Source organism: Anthonomus grandis, chromosome 14 (genome assembly GCF_022605725.1).
Source record: "Anthonomus grandis grandis chromosome 14, icAntGran1.3, whole genome shotgun sequence".
Lineage (NCBI taxonomy): Eukaryota > Metazoa > Arthropoda > Insecta > Coleoptera > Curculionidae > Anthonomus > Anthonomus grandis.
In genome coordinates, this window is record NC_065559.1 from 6,549,495 (window position 1) to 6,570,026 (window position 20,532).

A 20,532-nucleotide genomic window follows, 5' to 3' on the forward strand; every position below is an offset into this window, starting at 1 on the left:
TAATATTTGTTATGCATTTTCTATGCAACAAAAGGTATTTTCTGAGGCTCCCTAATTTTTGTTATCAGTGACGTTCGTGCAAGGTTTAAAGTAAATATTTTTGATGAAAAATATGGTACACCACTGTTATTTTTTCGTACGACCCACACCTTTCGAGTTATTTCAATTTAAACAATTAAACTGTTTATAACTTTTTGGTGCCTGTCTAATTAAACAATAATTATTAATATCGAGTTCAGCATCTCCAAACACATACATTAAAATGCTTTTTAGCCGCTAAGTTTGTACCTTTTGCTTTCAGCGAATGAACTATTAAGGTTGTTTGCTATTCTGTTAATACCTGTTTTTTTATTCTGCTTTAACTATTTTCAATAATTAGCGGACACCCTAAATATGTATGTTTCATAACCCGTCAAATAAATAAATAATTTAAATATACATTTTACAGGCGAAACAAATCGACATCCATGACCTAAAGCCATTTTACCAAAGCAAAGTGTTCGAAAGCAACCACTTTGTGTACGATGCAAAAAGAAAGGTAATAATCCATACTGTTCCAGAACTAATGGCCGAAGATTAGAACAAGATTTATTTTCCCATTCATCAAATCACATCAAATTACTCAATGTTGCAGGCTGATGACTTTTTCGGCATCACATGTTACAATTGTATACATTTCTTTGTTAAATTTATTAAATGATACCACCGTAAGTTAATTTATACAGTTTATTTTTTTATATAAAATAACGTTTTTTATAAAAACAATTAACTAAATAAACGTACATTTTTTTAAATAAAATTAATGTTTATTTATTATTATGTAGAATGTTGTTATGTCATATGAAGGATGTTGATGATACAGGTTTAACATATACATACCTTAAATCTAATATATACAAATGCGTTCGTTAGGAGGGTCGTTCAATAAGTCCTTATAAAAAAACCAAGAAAAGATTAATTTTTCTTAGTTTGCAGCACTATTAACTAGAAAGCTGTAAAAGTTTCAGCTTCATCTGTTACGTAGTGCCACTTCTATTGTTGATTAAACTTTTGTTTTCGAGTAAGTCAGTTTCGAGCAGTGATTAAACGTTTTCATTTTAAAAGAGATAGAAGCTGAGTTGGGTGCAGTTTATGGCACATCTGCTACTGTGCTTGCAATTGTTTACAGTTGGATAAATGATTTTAAACCTGGCCGTTCATCCACAAAAGGTCAATATTGTTCAGAATGCCCTGTGGAAGTGACTACTCCCGAAAATATTAAGACAATTTTGATTTTAAGTGATCGTAGAATTAAAGTGCGGGAAAATAGTTGAAGATACCGTTAAAACCTAAGGTACCGTCGCTTCATTTTTGATCAAAAAATTGCGGCAAAATGAGTGCCGCGATTGCTGACAACGGAGAATAAGCGTAATAGTGTGATCGACTCTTGATGCTGTTAAGACGCGTTTCCGTGACAATCCAGTTTCTTTTAGGATTCACTATTATACTCCAAAGATGGAGAGACAGGTCGCAGCAGTGGTTTTTTAGGATAAACGGTTTTCGAAGAAGGCGAAAACAGTGGCAAAATCAGTCTTTTGGGATGGAGATGGCATCATTCTCATCGATTACTTGAAAAAAGGAAAGGGGGCGATATCAGGGGCGTATTATGCGTGGTTATTGCACCGGTTTGAACGAGGAAATAAAAGAACAACCACATTTAAAGAGAAGAAAATTCCTTTTAAATCGTGACAATGCGCGTGTGCTAACCTGTGCAGTTTTGTTGCCTCCTACCTCATATTACTTACATTATTAATAAATGTTTATTTTATAATCAATATCCTTCACTTTGGAAAAAATCAATTATAATGCCGGTTCCTAAACAGTCAAATCACAGTTTCGACCCATTAGTATTTTGTGCACCCTGTCCGAAATTCTAGAAAGAATTGTATATGACCAACTTAGTCAACATTTATCTGATTCAGTTGTCACCTTTCACTCAGTCAGACTGTCGTACTGGTTATAGCATAACTATAGTAAAGCATTTTACAGCACGATACTCTTAAAAAAACTGTGCCATTATGGTCTGGGTAATGATGCGATTGCCTTTATAAGCAGCTATCTGGGTGACAGAAGTCAGCAAGTAGTACATGGGGGTTCGAAATCTTGGGACCTTTATTATTCTTAGTATATACTTCTGACTTTCCTACTCGTATCACAAATTGTAAGTCGCATCAGTACGCGGATGACCTGCAGATTTACCATTCGTTTAAGATTGGTAATATTGCTCACGCTTCTCAACTTATAAATCATGACTTAAATAATATTTTTTTAATTTCAAGAGCCCATGGCCTCAATTTAAATACTTCAAAAATTAAAATGATTATTTTTGGAAAAAATATGGAAGCCATTGAGACTAACGACAACTTTAATATTGAGCACAAATTTTCACTCTAATTATTCGAGTAGAGTTTATATAAGATATAGGTAATTTCAAGAGAGTCTGTGTGGTTAGTAAAATCCAATATCTATAGGAGAATAATCAAGCACAAAAAAAGTTTAATTTTTTTAAGAGTAAGAATTCAATTAGTATTCAAAACTAATCAATACAATTCATCAATACGATACTATCGAATAGATCAATAGCGCATATCGCATAAATAGTAGTGTTGTCTACTACCTGTTAAACAGAGCACATGTTGGGCGTCATTTGCAATTTGTGCGATGTCTAGAGGTTACATCAAATAACAAAGTTATGAAATTCTTTATCGGAATTTCAGTGAATATCAAAATTGATAAAATGTCAAACAACTTACATACGTCTCTTTACAGTGGTGGAAGGTTATCTTAAAAAATCTCGCCAAATTTGGCAGTTAGAGAAAAATTAATTTTGAGAGAGTAAGAAAATTCAGAAATATTCTTGCTCACATTTGGAATTCTCTTGATATAGACGGTAATCCAGTTGTTGCTGAATATCATAATATTAGCAACATTATTATAAAATAAAACATTTTTCCACTAAACTTTTCGTTTATAAATCATTTTTTGAAAAATAATAACTGGATGACAACTGTCATCCGCGCGACTCTTAGCGTTACAAATATCCACGCGACTAATGGAGGGTTAATGCAATATGATCTTAGTGTCCTATGCATGTTTGCAGCATCGTGAAACCTACTTGCGACATATGCATTGCATATTGAACCAGTTGCCATATTGCATCAAAGAAAAATCTATTAATGTAATGTTAACAAATGTGTTCGAATACAAAAAATTCAATCTTTGACAATAAGGCATCGTAAACATGGTAAAAATCACTCACTCATCTGGCTCTGTTGGTTTAATGATGAAGATATAGATGTTGAATCTTTTGGGGAATATGAACAAGCAGAAAGATTCTGTGAGTCAGAAGTACCTATGATTGTGTCCGTTGTTCAATGGATGGAAAGTGTTTAAACCAAGAACGCTTTATTTTGTTCAATTCATTGAAAGTTAAAGATAAATTAATTTCTGTCATTGAAACAATCTTCGTATTACACCGAATTATGTTATATTATTAAGGCTTTAATTGTTTTCACTGTTGACTGCAATTTTTTTACCAACATGTGTAGCTACAGCACGCACGAACGTTCGTGCAAATATGAGGATTATAATTTTAAATGTGTACAACTCTCTCGCTGCATTGTGTCAATAAATAATTTTTCTGCATTCATCACAAAAACGAAATTTATCTTTATCACATTACTTAACAGCAAAAAGAAAACAAAAATTTTCATCTTACGTAAGATTTGACGAAAGGGTTCGACGGATCCTTACATTATCCATCGTATTCACCAGATTTGGCTTTCACTGACTTTTTTCTATCTCCGAATTTGAAAAAATGGCTTGGCGAAAGAAGATTTATTTCAAATAAAACGGTTTTCTCAACTTTTTTTCTAAGGACTTTATTGAACTAACCTCGTATATTACTATGAAAAATTGCATAAGTTGATTACTAAGTGAAAAAGTTGAAAATAAATACTAAAGAAAGCAAAATACTTACTACCTGCAAAAAAAACTTAAAATCAGAGGTTTTAGGGTCCTAAGTTTAAGTTTATGGACCTCAGATAAATTTAATACGTTTTCACGAAGAATTCAATAATCGGTTGGAATCTTGTTTGGGTATTGAAAATACCTTGAAAAAGGGGTTTTGAATTCCATTTGGGAATCATATAAGATTGTATTATATTGCCGAATAAAAAAGACCTCGAAATTGTATTGTGGCCATATTCATCATTTATAGGATGAATAATTAATTTATATAAATTATTATTGCATAAATATTATTATTGTCTCTGCATAAAAACAGGATTGGTTTCAAATCGATTTAAATACTTTATAAAAACGTAGTATCTATCTGTTTATGGCACATTTATGGTATCTATAACTAACGCACAGAAAACAGGAAGTAGTATGAGTTGGTTTACGGTAAGTTCTAGTTTGAAAATTTTGTGAAGTTTTTTATATTTAAATATTAAGAAAAGGATGCTGCCTATCAGCTTCTTTTTTAACAGTAATTTTTTTTAGTAGACTCTTTGGAGTTAATATAATTTAAAATATTATGAAGGTCTTTTTATTATGGTGATATATTGGAAAAATCAACAATATATCGCTAAAATATTAAAAGTGTTTTAATGAAATATATTAAAAGTTTTAGATTCAAAATTTTTCATGAATATATTAGTTAAAATTGGTGAAAGAGGAGAACCGAGAGCCATTCCAAAGTTTGTTGATAAAATTCATTATTATATTGAAATTAAGCAGCTTTTATACAATAGGTTAAGAGTTGTACAATTGTAACATTTAGTGTTATGCGTTTTGCCAAATTATCATCATACTGTAATTTACTTTTAATAATATTTAGAGTTTTGGTCAACTGAGACGTCAAAACTTACGAAAAGATGATGTGGGTTAAATAAAATTATAGAAAAGTGGTTTTCCAATTTCTATTTTTGTCATAATTTTAAATTCGACGAAATTTTGATTCGTCTAATTCTTTGAGGCAGTTAAGGTCTAAAAACGACCGGAAGAGACAAGGAAAGTAAATGAAATGAAAGTTTTTTACGTCATTCCTCCATATCTAAAGTAATTTCTTATTTCTTTGAGGCAGTAGTTGAGGCTTAGAATAAGGAACGATTAGAAAAAATGATAAAACTCTTTAATCACTTAGAAGTAACAAATAAAGTTTTTTTTGAAATTTTATACCCAATAAAATAGGTGAGTATGAATTCGTCAAAACAATATAGATTTTACTTATACCTAACTTTACTTTGTATTAATATTACCTATCGGCTTGCAAACTTAGTTTTTCACATGAAATGAGAAATAATAAGTTATTTATAAATTATAGTTATTTATAATGTTTAAAAAAACAGGAATTGCCATTAAAAATAGCAAATACGTTGCCATACTTTCAAGAAATTAATTTCGTCGTGATACTTCTGCCAGGAATATGTAAAATTGACGCAGGTTTTCAGAGTTAAAAGGCAAAAAAAAGAAAGATTCAACCTTCTGTATTATTCATATTTATCAATATTTCTATTATAGGTATATTTCAAACAACAGGCAAAGTTCCTTTACGCATCTTCCTCTAGCATAGGAGCCAAAATGAAAAGAAAAATAATAATGGAAAATGTTAAAAAAAAGAACAGAAGTTATTACATAATCTTATCACAAACACTAAACTTAAAATTGAAACTGAATAATCGTTGTTAAATTTTGAAAAAGTTGGGTTTTTATAGTTCAATATAGTTAATATTAAAATAGTCAATATACGAGTAATAACTTATATATAGGGTGAAGTAGGGTAAATGTAATCATGGGGCAAATATAATCAAGCCCTATGATTTTTTTTATAACGTTTTGGAACATATTTTCTTCGGATTCAATTCGAAAATATTACTTTTTATTAACCTCTTAGTTCCAGTTTCAAAGATTTCCCTTTTTCTTTTTTGTACTTTGACATTTATAATAATTTTGTGAGTGCCTTTTAGGAATTTTAATTTCCTATTACTACTGCTAATATTAGTATTTAGTTGTAATATTTTTCTCCCTTAGGTAATTTTCGACAAGAATGTTGATTCTGCTATCAGATTTGATTTTCGATACTTAACAAAAAATGTATGCCAGCGATTACATTTACCCCACCGAAATACGCATATGGGGTAAGTGTAATCACTGACTACATTTGCCCCAGTCTCCTCCTTCTTGAGTGTTTAGGCTTTAACCTATCATTTTCTCTATTGTTACAGGCTAAAACTAATATCGAAGAAATAGTGTAAATACTTACCAAAGACTTTAATTAATTGTAAAGACAGTGTGGAAATCTTTAAAATAGGACCGATCTAAGACTAGTTTATACGGTTCCTAGTGAGTTCCTTCAAAATGGTGAGAGTGTATAAAATAAAGAAACAAGACCTTTCTCACAGTACTGAACTTAAAAGATGCGATCAGAAACATCCAAGAAAATCATATCAGTATTTGTGGTGGTGCCCAGAGGTATCAAATGCCATTTTCCACTCTTCAAAAACACCTAAGAAGAACCCGAGGATCAAAAAGCACGTCCAAAGGAAGACCCACCGCAATACCTGCAGCTGATGAAGAAAAATTAGTGAATGCCATAAAAAATCATGGAGAAGTGGGGTTGGGGGCTCAGCAGAAAGAAAATCTTAGAATTGGTGGGAAAGTATGTCACGAAAAATAATATAAAAACGCCATTTAAAGATGGAATACCTGGCGAGGATTGGTTCTTATCCTTTAAAAAAGGCACAGGCTACCTTTAAAAAAACCACAAGGACTGGAGTATGCCAGAAAAAAAGCCAATGATAAGAATAGCCACCGGGCCTGGAAGAGAGAGTACTACAGTTCTCATGGGTGGCAACGCAAATGGGGATAAACTGCCTCCATTAATTGTTTTTAAGGGAAAAAATCTATGGAGTACCTGGCTGGCTCCCAAGGAATCTACCTTTCCTGGTACTTCTTATGCTGCGTCACCTAATGGTTGGATGGAAACCAAAATCTTTGTAAACTTCCACATCATACAAAATCCTGCTTTTGTATGATGGACATTCAACGCACTTAGACCCAAAACTTATCGGGGCGGCTGTCGAAAATGATAAATAATTGTACTTAAATTACCTCCACACTCCAGCCACCTATTGCAACCCATGGACCTAGCGGTCTTTAAGAGCCTTAAGTCACGGTGGGATTCCAAATTAGCGGAGTACCAAAGAAGACATGTGGGTGTTAAAATACCAAAGAAAGATTTTTCGGTACTTGTGAGCACAATTTGGAAAGAGACAGATCAAGCTTTACTGACATCGGGCTTTCGTAGAGGAGGAATATGCCCATTTAATAGATCTGTTATCGACCGCTTTAAATATGATCCAGAAGCTCTACGAAGATATGAAGAACGTTTGAGAAATCCCCAACCTGCCACAGAACAACCTCTTAATGAACCCAGCACAAGCAACCTTGAAAAGCCATCGAGAGAGAAACCAACCACGCAGCAGCCAGCATCAGAACCGCGACCAGAATCAATAGCAGGGCCAAGTAGACCAATACCAATAGCAGCACCAAGTAGCGGTTCTGTATCATTTGAAGAATTGTTGCTGGAAACAGTGAGGCAATCGCCCCGCCCTACGAAAAAGAAAGAAGACAAAGGGTAGCTCCGGGAGCTGAAATTATAACAGCAAAAGAAAACATAGAAAAAAAGAAAAAGGCTGAGCAAAAAAAAGAAGATGAAAGAATAGCGAAAGATAAAGCAAAGAAAGCGAAAGAATTAGCAAAGAAAACAAAGAAGAAATCAAAAAAAATTACAGCAAAATATATTAATGAGAGCTCTTCAGATGAAGACGAACCGCAAATTTTAAGTGACAGTGAATCCGACGACGTCACCTTTGAGACTTATGCAAAAAGGTTAGAGGAAGATGAAGAAGCATTAAAACAAGACGAATTGTTTCTCAAAGAGGTAGAAAACTTTAACATTGGAAACTGGGTTTGGTCTCATTTAAAGGAAAGAAAAGTATACTTTTCTATACTGGTCAAATAACAACGTTGATAAAGAATCGCAACCTACCATTAAGTTTTAAAAAAATCAAACCGAAACGCGTATAGTTCAGTGTTTCACTGGCCTAAACAAGAGGATCATCACTTAGTGGCTGCATCAGATATAGAGCGAGTTTTACCAGAACCCACTTTAGGGCGAAGAGGAGAACTAACTTTTCCAGTATCGCTTACCTCATATAACGTTTAATAAATTAAAAAAAAAACATGTCACAGCCTGTTTTGCTCAACTTACCTACGTAATATACTTTTCAGAAAATCTTTGAGTTTTATTCCCTATCATTGCTCCACGAAAAAAGTTCATAACTTCCTTATAAATTAAGATAGGTATCAAGCTATTTTTTTTAACCCAGAATTTTTGATTTAACAAAGAAATAAGCTTTGTGCCTACTAAAAATGAACCCGATTTCTCTTTTGGTTTTTTTGTTATGAAATTTTAAAGTGCCACTATTATTTTTTTTGATTACACCCTATTATTTCACCCTAACTTTTTGGATAATGATTTTTAATAGTTTTTTTAAACATGGAAAACCATAAATAGAATAAGTTTTAAAGGCTTCAAACATATTGGCAGCAGTTTAATAAATAATTAGGACTATTTAAGTCTTTTTGCAATTTTCTGTCTAGAAAACCCAGTTGAGAAAACAGTAACCTTTTTATGACATTTATATCAATAAATTGTTGTCGCTTCTAAAGTGTATGTTATAATTTGGTGAACATATTCTTCCATTTTCTGTGCAGTATCTTGATATATAAAATGATATTTAACTTAAATTCATAGGAATATTTGCTCTCACTCATGCAATTTTTCATCCTCAAAAAAGCGTTTTCTCTTTTTTTTTACCTAGAAAATAAATAATACCATGGCATTTTAAAACTAATTGAGGTTACTTTTTTCCTATATGTTCATAAAACGTCGAATGCGGGAACTCGGCCCATTTCGAAAAGTCCATGCTGGGAATTATCTGGCTCTTGCACGGTACTCGAGGATTACTAGAAAAAATTTATCAAATTACATTGAGAACTTAATCTAAATTTTCGGGAAAACTGTCAATTGTTAACATTTTCTTTTTTTACACTTACGAGCACCAAATTTCACCATCCTAAAAAGATATACAAAAGACTACTGTTAAAGAAATCAGACCTTTGCAATGGTATACTTAGAATATTTATATTGCGGGTACAAGTTGCTGTAGTTTGCAACTAATATTAATGATAAATATGTGATTGGACGCTCTTTAGTGACCTAAGAACATTTTTTGACTTTTGCCTGTTCAGCTAAACTGATCCTTTACTTAACAATTCACTAAACTACAGACGCTGTTCAAGCAACTTTATTACGTTAATGTGGTTTTCCAAATTTAGAGAACTATACAAATAAAAACTTAGCAAATTGTATACTTTCTGACTTTTGATCAAAACCAACATACATGACTTTATTTGAGTTTTCAGCTAAGAAATTATTAAAAGGTCAGTTCTATCAACATAGAACTTTAGCTCATTATTATTCATTCCTTCACCATGATCTTATCTGCTCTGCTGCTTCTGAGCAGCCACAAATACCACTTATAGTTGAGTTAGTCATCAATATATTTTATCGAACCGTCAGCGAAACTAGTCTCCATAAAAGAGCCTAAGATTTTATTTGCTAAGTCATGGAGTCAAAAGCCTTTGAAAGATCAAAATACAATATCCTGAGTAGAGTTAAGCAGATATCAGCATCGTAGTTTCTGATGCTGAAATCATATATTTGTTTGATCAGTCATTAGGAAAAAGAAATTAAGCTGCTCTTACACGAGCCTCTCCTCTAGCCATCATAGAAACTGATCCAATAAAAGATTAAAAATTTCCAAAAAACTGGCATTCTTATATGCGCCAGACGACTCAATAGAATCTTATGACTGATGGTGTCGAAAGCCTTTGAAAGATCAAAATACAATCTCCTGAACAGAGTTGGGTAGATGTCAGCATCATAGTTTCTGATACTGCAATCATATATTTCTTTGGTCAGTCATTAGGAAAAAGAAATTAAGCTGCACTTACACGAGCCTCTTCTCTAGCCATCATAGAAACTGATCCAGTAAGGATTAAAAAATTCCAAAAAACTGGCATTCTTATATGCGCCAGATGACTCAGTAGGATCTTATGATTGATGGTGTCGAAAGCCTTTGAAAGATCAAAATACAATCTCCTGACTAGAGTTGGGTAGACATCAGCATCATAGTTTCTAATACCGCAATCATATATTTCTTTGTTCAGTCATTAGGAAAAAGAAGTTAAGCTGCACTTACACGAGCCTCTCCTCTAGCCATCATAGAAACTGATCCAGTAAATGATTGAAAATTTTCAAAAAACTGGCATTCTTATATATGCCAGACGACTCAATAGCAGTACCGCAAAATTCGAACACAAAAATATTTGAAATCAAATACTCGGTCAGATATTTGGAAAAAGAAATTAAACTGTACTTACACTTTTTTTTGGCTATTATAGAAACCCCAGTGAAGGAATAAGAATTTCCGAAAAACTGGAACTGCTCTATCTAGCTATACCAGCATGACCAGTTTTTTTAGAGCCAGTCTTTTCTGAAGCAGGTCATATAGAAAAAGAAATTAAGCTATCCTAACACTATCTCCTAGCTATTATTTATTTATTTATTTACACCACTTCACAGAATAAATTCCAATTAATGAGTGGGAAAATTACAACAATAAATTACAAAACATAGGTATCTTAAGAAAATCAAAAAGAATACAATATTATCAATAATTACAAGCAAATGGTATTAAAAGAAATATAGACAAAGTAAATTAAAGGTAAAACATCTAGGAAAAGTGTACCCTTTTAATTTCCGACAAACTGCAATTAAAGATGTCACACTGATCCAGAACAGAGTCATGTATGTTACATGCTCTGCGCAGAGGAGAAAATTTACAAATGTTGGTTCTAGGTCTTGATAGGTAAAAAGTTGATGTATTCCTTGCTGATATGCGAGGCACATGAAAATTTAGTTGCTGCAATAGATCTGGTGAATCAATAATATTATTTACCAACTTAAATAAAAATTGCAAATCAGCGGATTTTCGCCGATCCTCCAGCAAAGCAAACGAAAATCTTTCCAATAAACGCTGATGTGGGAAACCAATTTCTGGGTACACTCCGTCACTCTTGTACCAAAGATATTTGAGAAATTTTCGTTGAATATTTTCAAGTTCATGAATATGATTTGTATAATATGGTGACCAAACTTGGGATGCATATTCCAATATTGATCTGACATAAGAAAAGTACAGAATTTTTAGACTAAGAACATTATTAAAATTTTGCGAGTTCCTGATGATATATCCCAACATTCTATAACTGCGCTTGACAATATCTAAAATATGCGGTTGAAAAGAGAAAGAGCTGTCAAAGATCACCCCTAAATCTCTAAATTCAGTTGATCTAGGCAGAATAACATCATCTATGGTATAGTTGTAAGTAATGAAGTTTTTCTTTAAGCCAAATGAGACAACATTACATTTAGCCGCATTAAGGGGTAGATTATTATTTTTACACCATGTATTCAAAAGACTTAAATTATTTTGTAGCCGCTCACAATCCAAAATAGAGTCAATTCTAATATATAGTTTATTGTCATCTGCGTACAGCAGGCTATTAACATCAAGTTGGTCAGATATTGTATTAATGAATGAATTGAAAAGAAGTGGTCCCAGAATTGAGCCCTGTGGGACTCCGGAAGTGGCAACTATCTGCACCGAACTACGACCAAAACATTCCACGTGTTGTGGTCGCTCGGTAAGATAGGACTGTAAAAGATTTGACAAAGAAGAAGAAAATCCATAATATAGGTCGAAATTATTAATGAGAATGTTGTGGTCTAGTCGGTCAAATGCTTTTGAAAAGTCTGTATAAATAACATCGACTTGAGAGTTTGCATTTATTGATTCGGTGATATATTCTGTAAGAGAAATCAAATTTGTAGTGGTAGATCTACCTTTCATGAATCCATGTTGTCGAGTATTTATAAGACTCCCCACTTTAGGATATAAAGCAGAATGAAGTGCGCGCTCAAAACATTTGGAGAAGTTATTTATTATTGTGATAGGCCGGTAATTTTCAACCATGTTTTTGTCATTCTTTTTATGTATGGGAACAATTTTAGACGACTTCCAAAGATCAGGAAAACATTCTTGTTTAAGGGCCAAGTTAAAAAGAATTGTTAATGGTTTTGCAAAAACATGTCTACAGTCTGATAAAAGAAATGCGGGTATTTTGTCAGGTCCAACTATCGGTGTGGGTTTTATAGTTTTTAAAGCACTTAATACCTCGTTTTCAGTAAATCTAGTTATGGTTATGCACTCCGGGTACGGTGTCTGAATATTATTAGAGTTAGAGGCTTGAGGTGAACTAAAAGTCGTGTATGAGCTCCGAAAGAAAGCTGCAAATGCATCAGTAATACTCTGCGGATCCGATAACAAAGTTCCTTGTTGATCAAACATATTTTGGGGCAGGGAGTTATTTTTTTGTGAACTCCGAATTAACTTCCAAAAGTTATTAGGCTGCGAGTTTAAATCATTCTCAAGTCTCGCACAGTATTGTTTGTATGACAGCTCAACATTTCTTTTTATTTTAGAACGCAATTCTCGAAAATTTATTAAATCTTGTTGAAAATGAAAGCGTCTAAATTTTATCCAAAATTTATGTTTTTGTTTTATGTCTCTTACTATTTCAAAAGAAAACCAGGGCGGGTAGGTACGAGCTCTTTTTGCAGTTTTCGGAACATACATATCAAGACAAGAATAAATCTTCAGATAGAAAATGTTCATAGCAGTATTAACATTTTTAACCGCTTCCAAATCACTCCAATCAACTCTAAGAAAACTGTCATATAACAATCTGAGGTCAGCTTTTTTAAAGTTATAAAAAATATTATCTATTTTACAGTTATTAAACTTTTTGTCAGGGGTATAATTGAACCTTATAAATAACGAAGGATGGATAGCTTCCTCGTCAACCAAGAAGTCGTAGCATCGCTCCACAGTACAGAATTGAGGCTCTGATGTAATGACCAGATCCAATAATTTACCTTGAGAATTTTTAATAAAATTTACCTGATTCCAGTCAAAAAAGTTTAAAGTATAAATAATCTGGTTTAATCTGTTGGATGATAATGAATTTTCCGAATAATTAATATACTCAGGTATATTAAAGTCTCCTAGCAAAATTATTTTTGAGTTGAAAAGATAGGTTAAAGAAGATAAGTATTCAAAAATATTTTCATATATATCAGCATTAAGTCCGGGTGGTATGTATATTAAAATAACATATACATAAGAGTGCTCAAATATAATTTTTATACCTATGATTTCAATAATATTTTTAAGGTTATAAGAAAGCGCCAAGTTTAACTTTACCACCGAAAATGACTGCTTTACTGCTAATGCCACCCCCCCGCCCCTCTTCTCGGACATCTCTGCATAGTTTCTATCGCAGCGGTAGACAGAGTACGCATTCGGAAAAAGTTCCGAGCTATAAATCCCATCATTCAGCCAAGTCTCGGCCAAAGCAATAACGTCAAAATTGCATGTTAAAAGAGAATTGTAAAGTACTTTTGTTTTCGAGCGAAGTCCTCTAACGTTTTGATAACAGATGCGAAGGTCATTGCAACGACCATGCTGCCGAGACTCGACTGAATGCGAGCCGCAGGAACCACGAGAGAGAGGGCAGGCGGTTTCACCTTGCAGGTTGGGGGAAACCAATAAAGTTGGTTGCTACAGAGTGGACCCAAAAATATCGGACTTGAATTTGCTATTAGATTGTTTGTATGCATAGCAAGCAAAATGGTCCCAAGCAGCGTGATTGATTTCAATATTCAATTTATATTTATTTTTTAAAGACTCGCAATTAGCACACTTATAATTTTTTTTATCTGCTGCTTTTAATGTGCACATTCTAACTTCATGTGCGCCTGCGCAAAGAGGACAAACGACGTTACCTTGGCAAAACTTCACTGAATGACCAAGAACATTGCATCTAAAACAGCGTGTTATTGATGTGGAGTCATAAATGTTGCAATTGTCAAGACCCACAACAATTCTTTTTTGATCAATTAGCTTTTTAAAAGTAAAAGTATCTAAACGTAAAGTAGCCTGAAATATAGTTTCATTTTTTTTTGTAGGCCAGACCTTAAGTACACTCATCCTAGATGCACCACCAAACAACAATTTATTTTGAGACCGCAAATGAAATTCTAGTGCTTCGTTAGAGTAATCTTCTGATAAACCAACTATTCGGATCAACGGCATTGTCGACTGAAGTTCTCGAATCTCGTAGTCTTCCCTAAGTTTCTCATTGGCCAGATCCTTCATTTTTTCTGCGCTATTAGGTTCAACTGTGACAAGAACACCGCCATTTGCAATGTGTTTAACATGGTTGAAGGATATGCTTTCATCCGCTGGCTTGATACGGTTTAAGATGTCAGCCTTAGTGTGACTGTTATCTTGTGCCGTATTCTTCGGTTTTATAATAAGCCTTGTTTTTTGACCGCTCAACGCATCTGCATAACTAACTCTAGGTTGCTGGATCTCAGTAGGTTGTAGAACAGAGAGTTTCTCATCTATGGTCTGCAATATTGATTTTTTGACAGAAGAAATGTCGTTCTGCAAAGCTTCCCGAATGGTACTTTTAATTTCATCCAAAGGTAGATTACGACAGGAAAGACAACGCCAAGTCAGTCCAGGAATCGCTGTAATAACATTTACTGCATCACTGGGTATACGCATGCATTCAGCATGGAATCGCTTCTTACAAGATCCTGCGCAGGTGAGATGCGGCTTGCTGCGAGAGGATCCCGCCGACGTGTTGCAAAGCCCACACAAGGACATTTTTTATCTCTATAGACAATCTGTAGTGGTCACCAGAGAAGCTTCTGTGAAAATTTCAGAATTTTCGAACCATAAATACAGCCAAACCTTAACACTTTACTGGTCAGCGCAAAAACACACGTCCGCTCAGGTCAGCGCCTAAACGATTATGGAAACTCCAGGGAAGCAATGAACACTTTTAGAAAATTCGAATTGCTCTATCTAGCTATACCAGGTATTTTCAGAGCAAACTTTTTCTGAAGCAGGTCATATAGTAAGACTGATTGTCAACAAGTATGATGTTATTATAAAACAAAATAGGAAAAGCCTTTGAAGGATCATATTACAATGCCTCGACCTTCTCACATTAATGCAATTCCGTTATGATAAAATTAATTGTATTAAGATGGTTTGTTGAGTTGAGTTCTCTTGGCTAAATCGATACTGGTGCGGTCTACTAATAAATAACTGCATGGCATGTGCTAAAAAAATCATACCATGCAGCTATTCATGATATGCTGACTTATGGAATTCTTGTGGAGCTACTCAGAGGAAATATATCAAAATCGTAAGTTTCAGGAAGGACTGCCAAGTAGCTTACGATAGAACTCAATAAACAAAATCGAATTTTTGAGATGGCAGAATCTTGTGCTAGTAAGTGAAATTCTGTTCTAAGAATGCCTGCTGTATTCAATTCACTTACATTTCGTGATCCGGTAACACCATAGGGTATAGCTGTACAGTATCAATCAAATCGGTATTATCGCAGATGATCCGTGCTAAACGTGCTTTACGTACTTCCTCTAATTGTGGTAAAGTGAACGAGGATGGCTGGTTTGGTAATTCGTACCTAAAAATCATTATTTTTCAAAATAGAAATTTGCCAATACCAATGATATGGGTCTAACGATGGTCAACCTGGAACAAAACTTACCAGAATCTATCACCTCTTCTTGAATAACTGAACTGTGTGGCTATGATACATGCGAAAGTGGGTCCCAACATACTTCCTGGCAATGGTTTCTCACATACACCGCCCGACCACAAATCAATGTCTGATGGATGCCTAGAAAAAGTGAAAATGTCTTTTATATATAACTAAATTATATTAGATGAGCATGGTCATGTGGTATAGTATATGGGCTGAACAAGGCATCAAGATATACAACTGTCACAAAATACTTTAACCTAGATGCAAAAGTTCTCCATTGTTAGGTACCAGAGCATCCCATATTTTAGCACCCGATCTTATCTTAAGTACGAGAATGATCTTTATTTCTTCTACGTTCGCTTCCACGTCTTCTATACTAGGTATTTTTCTCTCTTGTAACTTGTTTCTCTCTTTTTTCGTTTCTAACGATATTAAATAACTCTTTTCTTTTCTTCATTTTTCTTAATACCTCTTCGTTTGCAACTCGATGAATCCATAAGAGACGAAGCATGCGGCAATATACATAAGTTCCAAGCTCAAATTAAGACTGGTGAAGAACTGGTTGACTCTAGTGAACATTTTTCTGACTTGCTCTATTTTAGAACGTATCTCCCGCTTAGGGTCAAGATATTTGAAGGATGATACCTGTTCGATGTTTCTGCCATTGATCGGAAGCGTTTTGGTGATATGTACCTTGGAAACAACGATTAATTTGGTCTTGGAAGTGTTCAAGTATAGTTGTTCAAGTATGATTTTTTATCTGCTAGAATCACGGTGTCGTCTGTGAATTTTATATTAGTGATGCGGACTCCATTTACTGCCGAGGATATGGGATATCAGACTAATTATGCGGTAGTTATGACACTGAGAGGAGTTTGGCTTTTTTGGAATCGCCACGAAGGTAGTCTTGAGCCATTCGGAAGAGATTTATCCTACACTCTAGATAGTGTTAAATAATTAAAGTAGTTTGGTTTGCGATAATGTTAAGTACCTTTACTTCTACTTTATCAGTCATCATCCACCTCTGTGGGAGACTCCGGTCGGTCAGCATCGAACAGTTCCTCTACGTAGTTCTTCTATCTTTTTAATTTTTCTTCGATCCTATTTATGATGTCAATACTCGCATTTCTAAGGACTCCTACCTGCTTTTTTCCTTGCTTTTGTATACTTTCTCCTCACAGTAAACGTTTTCTTAAACCCAATGTCCTATTTCTGAACTTTCTCTATGATATATCTTTATTTCATCCCACGTATCCTCTGTGCCTAGTTGTTCCGGTGTGACAATTTCTCCTAAGTCCCTCTTAAGTCTTAGGCCTACTCTTGTTTGAAATTCTGTGTCGTTAAGTTTCTCGAAATTTACTTAAGGTGTGTTTCGTAAAACGTATCTTTCTGAAGTGTACAACAGTCTCAAACCAGAACACTCATCATCCATGCGGGATATCTGAGACCACTTTAGATAGAAGGTCATAGAAATTGCTTGAACTTGGCTTTCTGTTATTACATGAGAGAGCATTATCTGCAGTGATCTACAAGCTCAGAAATCACCATTTCCGTGGTCAGTTAGGTTAGTTCTAGCCAGATGGAGCTAATACTTTTCAAACACGAGGAATCTAGTTTTTCATCAATGTACCAAAAACCTCCACAAATAAAACAAGTACTTGGGGTTTTATATAGTCAGTCAACTGACATAGAGCAAACGCATCAGCGAGAGTGTGAACACATCAACGAACTGAAAGGCCACTATCCGTATATCGCAGTTATAAAGGATGGAAGTGTGGTATAAGGTCGGCAGAAAGTGGGATAGCAAACCTACCATCTTGCACTCTATATTATTATCATTATTCTTACGGTGATATGCTGGATAGCGGAAAAAAGTCATAAATTCTGACACATTGGCTAGATTACAGAACCTCATGGAAGTTGTTCTTAACACTATTATGTTACGAAATATGCAGCTTGTTTGTAGCCTTTATTCTCAGACCAGAATACTTGTCCATGCGAATTATCTGAGACCACTTTTTCGAGGTCACAGAAATTGCTTGAACTTGGCTCTCTTTTTCAATATTGAGGGGGCGGTATACAAAGCAAGAGCCGACTTGGCCTCTGGGATCTACAGAATTGGAATCCTCCGTCGTTCCTTTATTAGTCAGTTGGGTCAGATTTCCCTTACCAGAGAGGAGACTTTGGCTCAACTCTAGGAGATCGTCAGACGTAGATCAGAGTGAGTGATGAGTGCTGTCACCAAAACCGTGGTGTCAAGACAAGGAAGCTCTTTAGAAGCACCTCAAACATAATTAATAAGTAAATAATCTAAAAGTCTAGTAAATTTTGCTATTCTACTTGATAGATTTCAATTGCATGCATGACTATAGAAATATGGTACATGGGAATGGAGCTTTTAGTCAATTCTGATCAGATGGAGCTTTTACTTTTCAGACAAAAGGGAACTAGAAAACCTATACTACTGATTGTCAAATGCCGGAGGGCGGAAAGTAACAAATGCTTAGAAGCTAGACTAAAAAAGCTGCTTTGTCTTTGCATAACAGGAGCAATGTGATCTGCTGTATATTTCGGAGCTTGCCCTGTGAATTCAGAAGGAGATTCAGGTCGTTTATGTAAGAATGAAAGTCGGTGAGGTCTGACAGCATTGACTATGGGAGCACAGGCTTTTCTAAAGGCAATTTAGTGGAAAAGGAGTTCTCCCTAATGCTTCCGAATTGGTTAAAGGGCAAGACAGCAACACCATTTTATTGGGTGGCTCTTTTGAAGTAAAAAATGGCTCGAATTACAGGTTATTGTCAAGATTACTGACGTCTGGCATAGCAAGCACCACATTAAAGCTGGCCGCAGTTGGACTCCTTTGGATGCGTTGGACGATTTTGCAGAAGAAAATCAGTTCTATTATACTGAGTTTCAGGATATAACACACTAGTGGAGACACAAAGTGGGTGAGCTTGAGTAATACCTGTCTGGATCTGGGTGTTTGGCAAAACAAACCTGTAAATGTTTTGACGTTTTGGTTTTATTACATGAACAGTAGTTTTTCCTGACTATTAACATAAATAAAAATTAAGATTTTTTTCATTTATACTTACTCGAAAATCGAAGCATATTTCGAAATCGTCTCATTAGCCATAGAACCGAACATTTCCTCAAACGTCTCGCTAACGGGCAATCCACAGAATTTCCTAAACTCCATGTAACCGGGCAAACCGAATTCCCTGCCTCTTTGCATGTTGAAACTGACCAAATCCATACCGAACTTGGCCCCGACCTTTTTGAATAAATTGTTGGTCACCTCTTGAGTAATAGCGTCGTCCATAGCTTGAGCAACTTGATTCATAAGACCCATTATGTATTCGTCTAACACGCCTGGTCTGTATAAGTCGTACGGACGTCTGATCAGGTCGGAGAGACGTTTGGAAGCTGAAAATTCCAATAAAGTTTTTAATTAAGAAATCGCTTTATTCCATAATTGGTGAAAAAGTGAATAAAGGTCTAAAGGTCATGCCTCAAAACATGAATTTAGGTTACTGGGTGTCCAGCTTTCACTTTTTTATATATAGTCATACAAGGTTGTACTTGATATCATTTTCATACTTCTTCCACACTTATTATAGAATATAGTTTTCATATTTATGTAGTTGACTCACCAATAAACTTATGTGCCTTACTCCACCTCTCTACAGCAGTTGGTAGAAGTGAGTGTCCGAACCTGTAAGCAGCTGCAGCAAAAGCATCGATGACATTCGGATTGACTTTGCTATCGTAACCGTCCCAATAGCCCTATGATTTCAATTTTGATTAATTGTATATCACTTATCACGATATTAGTATTACCTGTTTCTGTACGAGAAGTCCAAACTTCTCCATCATATCTTTTCCCAACAAAATCGGCAAGAATTCGTTATAAGTAATATGCTGGATAATGGCGATATTGATCCTTCTGGCTTCTTGATAAAGGGTCTCGTCGTCCCAATGGGGGTTTACTGCCGCTAACTCTCTCGCTATTCTGTTGTGTTCTCTGGCCATTAGGGTGTGCATGACTGTTAACACTAGTTGTTCGTTTACTCTGATTTCACCTAGAAAATCAAGGATTTAGCTACTTAGATCAACCTGTAAATACTGTAGTACTTATAATTTATACCAAGGTTAGGTCCATTTTAATAAGTAATTATTTTTATTCATTAGACGAGTACAGGGTGTCCGAAATTCGAGGGTGACCATTGGAATCTCGGAAACCGTCAGAGTTACGGGGTCGGTTAAATGGAGGCAAAGTTGCGCAATTTGGAGCTTAATAAAATGACATTTACAAAAATTTAAAATTCTGGATACTTCCGGAGTTATCCGAAAAAAATGGATAGTTTTCAAAATCGTTTTTTACCTTCTACCGAAAGAGACATTGAAAAACTAAAAACAGTTTTTCATTGCTATTTTTTATGTCCATAAACATGACGCAAAAAAAAAATAATCTGACATTTCGTTTTTTTTGATCATCATCAACTTTATTTTTTCTTATGGGCACCATATTGGATTTTCTTATTTTTAATTCCGATTACTCCTTTTAGTACTTCCCATATCGGATTTTTTTTTTGCGTCATGTTGTAGAGCATAAAAAGTGGCAATGAAAAACTGTTTTTAGTTTTTCGATGTCTC

The 20,532-nt window shown here is 34.6% G+C and overlaps 2 protein-coding genes across 2 annotated transcripts in view; one reads left to right on the top strand and one right to left on the bottom strand.

The window, feature by feature from the left end:
* Positions 1-799, top strand: part of LOC126744785 (DNA replication licensing factor Mcm2) — a 34,952-nt gene extending 34,153 nt beyond the window's left edge. The window contains exon 13 of the mRNA XM_050452337.1: positions 449-799. Within this exon, the coding sequence (XP_050308294.1) occupies positions 449-580 (132 nt within the window). The 3' untranslated portion in view covers positions 581-799. The remainder of the gene's footprint in view (positions 1-448) is intronic.
* Positions 713-20,532, bottom strand: part of LOC126744788 (peroxidase) — an 80,215-nt gene continuing 60,395 nt past the window's right edge. Inside the window, exons 9-14 of the mRNA XM_050452345.1 lie at positions 19,717-19,958; positions 19,530-19,662; positions 18,972-19,302; positions 15,880-16,011; positions 15,649-15,795; positions 713-9,072 (exon numbers count right to left, since the gene is read on the bottom strand). Of these exons, the coding sequence (XP_050308302.1) occupies positions 8,967-9,072; positions 15,649-15,795; positions 15,880-16,011; positions 18,972-19,302; positions 19,530-19,662; positions 19,717-19,958 (1,091 nt within the window). The 3' untranslated portion in view covers positions 713-8,966. The remainder of the gene's footprint in view (positions 9,073-15,648; positions 15,796-15,879; positions 16,012-18,971; positions 19,303-19,529; positions 19,663-19,716; positions 19,959-20,532) is intronic.